The 11,566-nt window shown below is 39.6% G+C and overlaps 1 protein-coding gene across 2 annotated transcripts in view; it reads right to left on the bottom strand.

Moving 5' to 3' along the window:
- Nucleotides 1-739: 739 nt before the first annotated feature.
- LOC110458645 overlaps nucleotides 740-11,566 on the bottom strand; it is a 25,122-nt gene continuing 14,295 nt past the window's right edge. For both annotated transcript variants that reach the window (XM_021510441.1, XM_021510439.1), the window contains exons 2-4: nucleotides 8,009-8,380; nucleotides 1,707-1,860; nucleotides 740-1,056 (exon numbers count right to left, since the gene is read on the bottom strand). In XM_021510441.1, coding sequence (XP_021366116.1) covers nucleotides 943-1,056; nucleotides 1,707-1,860; nucleotides 8,009-8,380 — 640 coding nt within the window. In that variant the 3' untranslated portion in view covers nucleotides 740-942. The remainder of the gene's footprint in view (nucleotides 1,057-1,706; nucleotides 1,861-8,008; nucleotides 8,381-11,566) is intronic.

Raw genomic sequence — 11,566 nt, 5'->3', positions numbered from 1 at the left:
ACCTAGTCCGACACACGCCCTCTATAATGGACTACTTATATGGTAACCTAGTCCGGCACAGGTGATCTATACTGGGCTATATATATAGTAACCTAGTCCGACAGAGGCGCTCTATACTAGACTACATATATAGTAACCTAGTCCGACACAGGCGCTCTATACTAGACTACATATATAGTAATCTAGTCCGACACAGGCCCTCTATAATGGACTACTTATATAGTAACCTAGTCCGACACAGGCGCTCTATACTAGACTACATATATAGTAACCTAGTCCGACACACGCCCTCTATAATGGACTACTTATATAGTAACCTAGTCCGGCACAGGTGATCTATACTGGGCTATATATATAGTAACCTAGTCCGACACAGGCGCTCTATACTATACTACATATATAGTAACCTAGTCCGACACACGCCCTCTATAATGGACTGCTTATATAGTAACCTAGTCCGGCACAGGTGATCTATACTGGGCTATATATATAGTAACCTAGTCCGACACAGGCGCTCTATACTCCCCCACATATATAGTAACCTAGTCCCCCACACGCCCTCTATAATGGACTACTTATATAGTAACCTAGTCCGACACAGGCGCTCTATACTGGACTACATATATAGTAACCTAGTCCGACACACGCCCTCTATAATGGACTACTTATATGGTAGGCACAGGTGATCTATACTGGACTATATATATATAGTTACCTAGTCCGACACACGCCNTCTTTTAATTTAAGATCATGATATGTTTCAAAAGGGCGTGCCACAAACGAAACTGCTGCTAAATAAGGTTATCAAATTCTTCGCCAATTTTTCCGGATGGGGAAAAGCCTATGTGGTTAACACAGTCACTGCAGCAGAATGAATCGCGTGTGATCCCAGTGTGCCAAGTGTGCCCAGGGGAGATCACTCTAAGTGTGGTGTCAAGTCTATTATTGCACCAGAGTGGTCCGCGATCGCCCCCATTTCATCCGCATCCAATTGGTCGGGGCGATACAAGTAACGGTGAACTCTCGCGAGAATGGACCCTGGTATCGGCTCCGACCCTGCAGGAAAGGGAAAGAATATTGAAATACATAATATATATATATATATATATATTTGCTCTGAAGGTATAGAGTACCTAGTGGGCTTCATGGAATATGTATGTAACCAATTTGCGTTCACACAAGCATGAACATTTACAAAATGCCGTTCAGTCTTTATGTGAAGAGCTCTTTTTCTTCCTCATCCCCAGTCCTGAAAGGAAAATATTTCCCTGACCATATCTTGATAAAGCTACTAGTATTTTTCTCCCGTATTAAGTTTTGTGTAGAAATTAACCACAATTGACAAACATATCCATTTGGTATCTGGGTTGCATCTTCTTGTTATATCTAATATCTAATCTATTCGAATGAAAGAATGGGAGAAAGAAAATGAAGAAATATGATTATATAAGTAAGTTAAATTATTGTTATATATCAGTCATATTTGCAAATATTGTTTCAAATCTTACCTTATGATCTAACAGAGGGTGTTTGGTCCCAAATCTTACCTTATGGTCGAACAGAGGGTGTTTGGTCCCAAATCTTACCTGGTGGTCGAACAGAGGGTGTTTGGTCACAAATCTTACCTGATTGTCGAACAGAATGTGTTTGGTCACAAATCTTACCTGATGGTCGAACAGAATGTGTTTGGTGCTCCTAAATCTTACCTTATGATCGAACAGAGAGTGTTTGGTGCTTCCAAGCATCCAATGGATGCTTTTGATGGATTTGGCGGGAGATTCGCTCCGGCTGACGGGAGAAGGGCTGTGTTCCGGTTCCGGTTTGCTGGAATCCGACCGGTGTTTATGACTGCTCATCACTCTGAAATCATAAAAATATCTTTGCATATATTTTAAATTAATATTTTAAGAGTTAAGTACAACAGTTATCAAGTAACAAAACGTATTTGCAAAATAACCGACTAGTAACTATTACTTCACTGGTGATGATCCCCACTGGAAAAGGTAAGGCGAATGAGTTTTACGATATGGAAAAAAAGAGGATTCGGTTGCTTATACAACTCGTATGGTAGCTATAATAAACTTAACGTACAAATATACCCTTGGTTTGATATGGTATTTTAACACTGTAAAGGGAGATAAATCATGTGCTCTTTATTTACATAAGAGCTTACGACTAAGTTACCAAATACATTCCTTTTTGTGTTTTAATCATGATTTTATAATATAAGATATAGTTTGAATGGATTTTGAGGTTAATACAATTTTCTCCTTTTTCACTCAGTGATAGACAAGGAAAACCGTAAATCTACTGTAGTCAACATTTCAATCAGCCACTAAACTTTTAACGCATGACGTCAGTTGTTGACGGGTATTTAAATATACTATAACAGTTATAATGGAGTTTTATGTATGAAATCACAAAATATTATGTAAAATGTAAGATTGACTGGAATATTAATTATTTTTTTAATCAATGGGTGATTTAACTATTGACGATGTATGACAAACCTTCCACAAAACAACCACGCAATTACCGGCATTCCAATGCACAGGGGTTCTATACTGGACTATATATATATAGTTACCTAGTCCGACACACGCCCTCTATAATGGACTACTTATATGGTAACCTAGTCCGGCACAGGTGCTTTATACTGGACTACATATATAGTAACCTAGTCCGACAGAGGCGCCCTATACTGGACTACATATATAGTTACCTAGTCCGACACAGGCTCCCTATACTGGACAACATTTATGGTACCTAGTCGGTTACAGGCGATCTATACTGGACTACATTTATAGTAACCTAGTCCGGCACAGGTGCTCTATAATGGACTACATTTATGGTACCTAGTCAGTTACAGGCGCTCTATACTGGACTTTTTATATAGTAACCTAGTTCGACACATGCGCTCTATACTGGACTACATATATGGTACCTGGTCGGTTACAGGCGATCTATACTGGACTACATTTATAGTAACCTAGTCCGACACTAGCGCTCTATACTGGACTACATATATAGTAACCTAGTCCGACACAGGCGCTCTATACTGGACTACATGTATGGTACCTAGTCAGTTACAGGCGCTCTATACTGGACATTTTATATAGTAACCTAGTCCGACATATGCGCTCTATACTGGACTACATATATGGTACCTAGTCGGTTACAGGCGCTCTATACTGGACTACATTTATAGTAACCTAGTCCGACAATAGCGCTCTATACTGGACTACATATATAGTAACCTAGTCCGACATTGGCGCTCTATACTGGACTACATTTATAGTAACCTAGTCCGACACTAGCGCTCTTTACTGGACTACATATATAGTAACCTAGTCCGACACGGGCGCTCTATACTGGACTACATATATAGTAACCTACTCCGCCACAGGCGCTCTATACTGGACTACATATATAGTTACCTAGTCCGACACAGGCGCTCTATACTGGACTACATTTATAGTAACCTAGTCCTACACAGGCGCTCTATACTGGACTACATATATAGTTACCTAGTCCGACACAGGCGCTCTATGCTGGACTGCATATATAGTAACCTAGTCCGACACAGGCGCATTATACTGGACTACATACATAGTAACCTAGTCCGACACAGGAGCATTATACTGGACTACATATATAGTAACCTAGTCCGACACGGGCGCTCTATACTGGACTACATATATAGTAACCTACTCCGCCACAGGCGCTCTATACTGGACTACATTTATAGTAACCTAGTCCTACACAGGCGCTCTATACTGGACTACATATATAGTTACCTAGTCCGACACAGGCGCTCTATACTGGACTACATGGATGGTACCTAGTCAGTTACAGGCGCTCTATACTGGACATTTTATATAGTAACCTAGTCCGACACATGCGCTCTATACTGGTCTACATATATAGTAACCTAGTCCGACACAGGGGCATTATACTGGACTACATATATAGTAACCTAGTCCGACATTGGCGCTCTATCCTGGACTACATTTATAGTAACCTAGTCCGACACTAGCGCTCTATTCTGGACTACATATATAGTAACCTAGTCCGACACAAGCGCTCTATACTGGACTACATATATAGTTACCTAGTCCGACACAGGCGCTCTATGCTGGACTACATATATAGTAACCTAGTCCGACATTGGCGCTCTATACTGGACTACATTTATAGTAACCTAGTCCGACACAGGCGCTCTATATTGGACTTCATATATAGTAACCTAGTCCAACACAGGCGCTCTATAATGGACTACATATATAGTAACCTAGTCCGACACAGGCGCTCTATACTAGACTACATATAAAGTAACCTAGTCCGACACAGGTGCTCTATACTGGACTACATTTATAGTAACCTAGTCCGACACTAGCGCTCTATATTAGACTACATATATAGTAATCTAGTCAGTTACAGGCGCCCTATACTGGACTACATTTATAATAATCTAGTCCGACACAGGCGCTCTATAATGGACTACTTATGTAGTAACCTAGTCCGGCACAAGCGCTCCATACTGGACTACATATATGGTTACCTAGTCCGACACAGGCGCTCTATATTGGACTACATATATGGTAACCTAGTCCGACACAGGCGCTCTATATTGGACTTCATATATGGTAACCGAGTCCGTCACAGGCGCTCTGTACTTGACTACCCAAAAGTTACCTTGTCGGAAACAGGCGCTCTATACTGGACTACATATATAGTAACCTAGTCCGACACAGGTGCATTATACTGGACTACATTTATAGTAACCTAGTCCGACACTAGCGCTCTATATTAGACTACATATATAGTAATCTAGTCAGTTACATGCGCCCTATACTGGACTACATTTATAATAATCTAGCCCGACACAGGCGCTCTATAATGGACTACTTATGTAGTAACCTAGTCCGGCACAAGCGCTCCATACTGGACTACATATATGGTAACCTAGTCCGACACAGGCGCTCTATATTGGACTTCATATATAGTAACCTAGTCCAACACAGGCGCTCTATAATGGACTACATATATAGTAACCTAGTCCGACACAGGCGCTCTATACTAGACTACATATATAGTAACCTAGTCCGACACAGGCGCTCTATACTGGACTACATCTATAGTAACCTACTCCGACACAGGCGCTCTATACTGGACTACATATATAGTAACATAGTCAGACACAGGCGTTCTATACTGGACTACATATATAGTAACATAGTCAGACACAGGCGTTCTATACTGGACTACATATATAGTAACATAGTCCGCCACAGGCGTTCTATACTGGACTACATATATAGTAACATAGTCAGACACAGGCGTTCTATACTGGACTACATATATAGTAACATAGTCCGACACAGGCGTTCTATACTGGACTACATATAGTAACATAGTCCGACACAGGCGCTCTATACTGGACTACATTTATAGTAACCTACTCCGACACAGGCGCTCTATACTGGACTACATTTATAGTAACCTAGTCCGACACAGGCGCTCTATGCTGGACTACATATATAGTAACCTAGTCCGACACAGGCGCTCTATGCTGGACTGCATATATAGTAACCTAGTCCGACACAGGTGCATTATACTGGACTACATTTATAGTAACCTAGTCCGACACAGGCGCTCTATACTAGACTACATATATAGTAACCTAGTCCGACACAGGTGCATTATACTGGACTACATACATAGTAACCTAGTCCGACACAGGTGCATTATACTGGACTACATATATAGTAACCTAGTCCGACACAGGTGCATTATACTGGACTACATACATAGTAACCTAGTCCGACACAGGTGCATTATACTGGACTACATTTATAGTAACCTAGTCCGACACTAGCGCTCTATACTGGACTACATATATAGTAACCTACTCCGACACAGGCGCTCTATACTGGACTACATATATAGTAACATAGTCCGACACAGGCGCTCTATACATGGCTACATATATGGTAGCCTAGTCCGACACAGGCGCTTGGCGTTGAAGCACATTCGACAAAAGGTCAGACTAAATAAACAATATCCTATCACAGAGACCTTAGAATTAAAAATGTAATGTATGTTTAGACTTCTCCTGATTGGCAGGGAGTATATGTATACGTTTTAAGAGATTTGATCAACATTAGGAAAAAAGGTAATCCCGAATGATGACAATCTGCATAATTATCAGGAAATTCTAAGCATAAATTGTGTTTTAATACTCAGGTCCCTGTGTTACCTACTCTGAACGCTGATATCTAGCACAGGAGTTCTACAAGGGGCCATTAAAATAAACCATTGGTTCATACATCAAATACGTGAGAAGCTTTCATGCTTTTTTTTCTTTTCTTTTTCATGTTTTCTTAAAAAAAATCAAAAACTCTTGTAAATTTTAAGATGTAAGACAGATAATTTGGTTTAAATACCTTAAGATCCCTATACCACAGCCAAAAACTGTAACTGCACATTGGAACGAAAGTGTCCTGACCCCATTGTGCTTAAGTTATCCTTAAACCGAAATTAAGGGAAGATTACTGTATATACGAACAACTACAGCGCAGAGGGACAGGATCCTTAATAGGTTGTGACGGTAATCCGGGAAGGACGCACTGTTAGGCCCTTGTCAAACGCCTGTGCGAGTCCTTATTAATGGTGTATATTAATCTCTCCACTTATCTCGAGGTCGAGTCGGTTCAAGTAGTACAAACGTCTAACATATCCACAGGAATCGATTCAATCGTTACTATATTTGGAGACATTTTTTCTTACTATCTTGATTAAATACAACTAATTGAATATAAAGTTTCTGTCTTTTCTTGTTCTACAAATATTTCCATTTCTTAGGGTAGAGGCCGAATAATCGATCCACGATAAGTCTTCCCACAACTCATCGAGGCCGTGATCAGTGGCATTGGTACCCATACTGTATATATCCCGAGGATCTGGTTCCAAAGATTATTTGGGGTGGTCGTACAGCGCAGTGAATAGCCCAGTTGCCTTTCAACAAGGCGGCCAGGTTCGATTCCCTGATCGGACGTGAAAAGACATGGGGTCACCTGCGCAATCACATGGGTTTTCTCCGGGTACTCCGGTTTCCTCCCACATTAAGATCCCCCATCCCCCACCCCTGCGCTAGTATCAGGGCCAACAAGAGTGATTAATTAAAGTTGAAATAATCTGTTTCATAGTGGTTGTAAAATAAATTATGATACAAAACATGGTACATGTTTAATGAACAAACTGTGAATATTGTGTGGTGTATTTTGAATTGCGATGTATATACGATGCGATAGGTGATAGAAAACTAGCCCAACGATTCATAGCTCAAACACTACACATGACCGGAAATCCATTTTCAATTATACGGATATAATTATGCGCTGTTGCGCGAGGACGAAAAACATGAACCAATCAATATGGTTCGACACCCAGCAGGGACCAAAATTTAGATTGGTAATCGTTTATCATATTTCTAAAACATCAATCATTGTTTTAATATCAAATTATGTACCAGAAATCCATTCTTAGCACACACATTTGTTTTCATTCAATAAAAAAAGACCTGCATGCATTAGTTGTAATTGTCAGGGTGAAGCATTTTTAGTAATCAAAATAAGACCTGACAGAAATTGAATTTAGATATATTGTTTGATATTATGAACAATATTTGATAGAATAAGTAAACAAACAAAAATCTTAGAATGCTTAGAAAAGAACCCCTTTGAATCTATCCTCTGAAGGGCGATAGTGAGCGTAACCCCAGGGGTATCGATGATGTTTGTTCATGGGTAATCGGGAACCGTCAGCACTTTCCGTAAACGAGTATTTTTTCGTTTACGGAAAGTGCCGACGGAAGCTCAGGGGATGTGTCGGTGTTGGAAACTAACTTACGGCCATATTGTCGAAGCTTTGATAACTTCTGTTGACTCTTCCACACCCAGACATACCCACCCACTGATAGCGTCGTCTGTCCTCCAGACATACCCACCCACTGATAACGTCGTCTGTCCTCTCCCGGCTTGTCCATGGAGTACGTCGAGGAGTAATGGCGGCATGTTTGAATCGCGGCACTAACATGTTGGCCTGTCTGTCTGTCTGAGCGTACGTTTGTGGAGGATTGATCATACGGACGACTGGACCCAGTTCTGGAATCCTCACCGTCTCCTCGAACCCATAACGACTGAAAACCTTCTCATCGTCATTGATTGGGTCATTTTCTAAGTCCTCACGCGATACATTGATACGCGGTAGTCGGTACTGAATCACGTGAGCAACTTCCTGATCATCATCGACGAATGAACGCTCCCTACTTACGGTAGGGCGTTTCTCTCCCTGAACACTCCTCGCCGTCCTCGACCACCTAAAATGGATACATAAATATATAAATTATAATTTACATCACCAGGTATGCACCTGAGTGCATCAGGTTACAACAAAGATCAGGCCGTCCCAACAGAGGAATTTGGCGATAGGTGAACAATTTATAGTTAATGTCGGAGGTCACTTGTATTTAAAAAAGATCAGAGGTCACTCGTGTTCAGTAAAGGTCAGGGGTCAACAGTGTTAAGCTCGGAGTTCACAAGTGTACCGTAAAGGCATGAGGTAAACAATGTATGGTTAATGTCAGAGGTCATCTGTGTACAATGGAGGTCAGAGGTCATCAGCGTACAGTGAAAGTCAGAGGTCATCAGTGTCCAGTGAAGGTCAAAGGACAACAGTGGACAGTAGAGAGCAGAGGTCATCAGTGTATAATGAAGGTCAGAGGTCATCAGTGTTCAGTGAAGGTCAGAGGTCATCAGTGTTCAGTGAAGGTCAGAGGTCATCAGTGTATAGTGAAGGTCAGAGTTCAACAGTGTACAGTGAAGGTAGGTGGTCACATTATTAAGGTCGGAGGTTACCAGTGTGCAGTGAGATTTGTATGTCAATATTGTAAAGGTTGTGTGATAATACTGTAAAGGTTGTAGGTCAATACTGTAAAGGTTGTATGTCAATACTGTAAAGGTTGTAGGTCAATACTGTAAAGGTTGTATGTCAATACTGTAAAGGTTGTAGGTCAATACTGTAAAGGTTGTAGGTCAATACTGTAAAGGTTGTATGTCAATACTGTAAAGGTTGTAGGTCAATACTGTAAAGGTTGTATGTCAATAGTGTAAGGGTTGTAGGTCAATACTGTAAAGGTTGTAGGTCAATACTGTGAAGGTTGTAATCTTTGTACGTAACGTTATGAGGTCTTGTGTAAAAAGACGTCGAAATCTTTTGTATCTTCAACTAAAAGACTCGGGACTACAGATCACTACGAGCGCCCTACCTATAACATTAAATAAAACTTTCTCTTATAGATTCAATAACAGGTTATCACTGTGACATGTGTGAAAAGCAAGTAACAAGGGGGGGGGGGGGAGGTGTAACTTTTAGTTGCTGTGGCAGAATGTTATTGTATATGACGTGAAATGCTATCTGTATATGACGTGAAATGCTACCTGTATATGACGTGAAATGCTACCTGTATATGACGTGAAATGCAACCTATATGTAACGTATATTTTAACCTGTATATCAGGTGAAGTGTTACCTGTATACAACGTGTAATGTTACCTGTGTTACTTGTAGGTAATATGTGATGTTACCTGGGCGTGACGTGTAATGTTACCTGTATTTGACGTGAAATATTACCTGTATGTGACGTGTTATGTTACCTGTATGTGATGTTACCTGTATGTGAAGTGTGAAGTAACCTGCGTGTGACATGTACTGTTACCTGTATGTGATTTGTGATGCTACCTGTATGTGATGTTTAATATTACGTATATGTGTGATGTTACCTGTTACCTGTTACCTGTGTAACGTGTAATGTTACCTGTCCGTGATGTGTAATGTTACCTGTGTGACGTGTTATGTTACCTGTCCGTGATGTGTAATGTTACCCGTGTGACGTGTTATGATACTTGTATGTGAGTTGTAGTGATACATGAATGCGACCTGTTATGTTACCTGTTAGTGATGTGTTATGTTACCTTTTACCTGTGTGTCCTGTAATCTTACCTGTATGATACGTCAAATGTAACCTGTATCTGACGTGTAATGTTACCTGTATGTGACGTGTTACATTACCTGTGTGACCTGTAATGTTACCAGTGTGTGTGATGTGTGATGTTACCTGTGTGAGGTGTAATGTTACCTGTTTGTGATGTGTAATATTACGTGTATGTGACTTGAAATGTTACATGTATGCTATCTGTGTGAGGTGTAATGTTACCTTTTACCTGTGTGTCCTGTAATCTTACCTGTATGATACGTCAAATGTAACCTGTATGTGACGTATAATGTTACCTGTATGTGACGTGTTACATTACCTGTGTGACCTGTAATGTTACCAGTGTGTGTGACTTGTAATGTTACCTGTGTGTCATGTGTAATGTTACCTGTGTGACTTGTAATGTTACCTGTATAGTACGTGTAATGTTACCCTATGTGACTTGAAATGTATAATGTTACCTGTTACCTGTGTGAGGTGAGGTGTAATGTGAGGTGTAATGTTACCTGTCTTTATTATTATTATTCAACTTTATTCTCTTTCACAATACAATGTATAGAGAAACATATTTACAATATAATATATAGTAATTGTAGTGTTCGTAGTCGGTAGTACACAGTACTGTTTTATAATATATACACATTTATATCGAGGAGGTCAAATACTGTTATTAATTATTCTAATAAAAGTACAAAGTTTCTTCAGTGTTTTTATATTAGTAGTATTCATCAATTCATTAAACTTAATTACATTTGGTCTCGTCCAAAAATATTTGTCTATGTATAAAATTCGAAACCCAGATAGTGACGGACACTCAAGCAAGTAATGGAATTCGTCACCAATTTGCTGACTGTTACAGTGTGGACATTTTCTTTCATTATACTCTATATTATGCCATCTGCCGGTTTCAACAATGAATTTGTGATTAGTAGTCTTAAATTTACAAAATGTAACTCTATCCTTATCACTTAAAATATCTAAGTAATTTTCAAAATGACAATTATTTTTAAAAATCCTATAACATGTAGCTTTTGATGAAGTGTGAACATCACTCTGCCATTTCTGTANCCCAGATAGTGACGGACACTCAAGCAAGTAATGGAATTCGTCACCAATTTGCTGACTGTTACAGTGTGGACATTTTCTTTCATTATACTCTATATTATGCCATCTGCCGGTTTCAACAATGAATTTGTGATTAGTAGTCTTAAATTTACAAAATGTAACTCTATCCTTATCACTTAAAATATCTAAGTAATTTTCAAAATGACAATTATTTTTAAAAATCCTATAACATGTAGCTTTTGATGAAGTGTGATGTTAACTGTCTGAGGTGTGATGTTACCTGTTTGTGACTACTGATGTTACCTGTATATTACGTATTATGTTACCTGTTTGTCACTACTGATGTTACCTGTATATTACGTGTAATGTTACCTGTATATTACGTATCATGTTATCTGTATATTACCTATTATGTTACCTGTATATTACGTATTATGTTACCTGTAT

This window comes from Mizuhopecten yessoensis, unplaced genomic scaffold (assembly GCF_002113885.1).
Source record: "Mizuhopecten yessoensis strain PY_sf001 unplaced genomic scaffold, ASM211388v2 scaffold9683, whole genome shotgun sequence".
NCBI classification, from domain to species: domain Eukaryota; kingdom Metazoa; phylum Mollusca; class Bivalvia; order Pectinida; family Pectinidae; genus Mizuhopecten; species Mizuhopecten yessoensis.
Note: the sequence above shows the minus strand (reverse complement) of the source record. Positions and strands in the feature narration are given on the sequence as shown.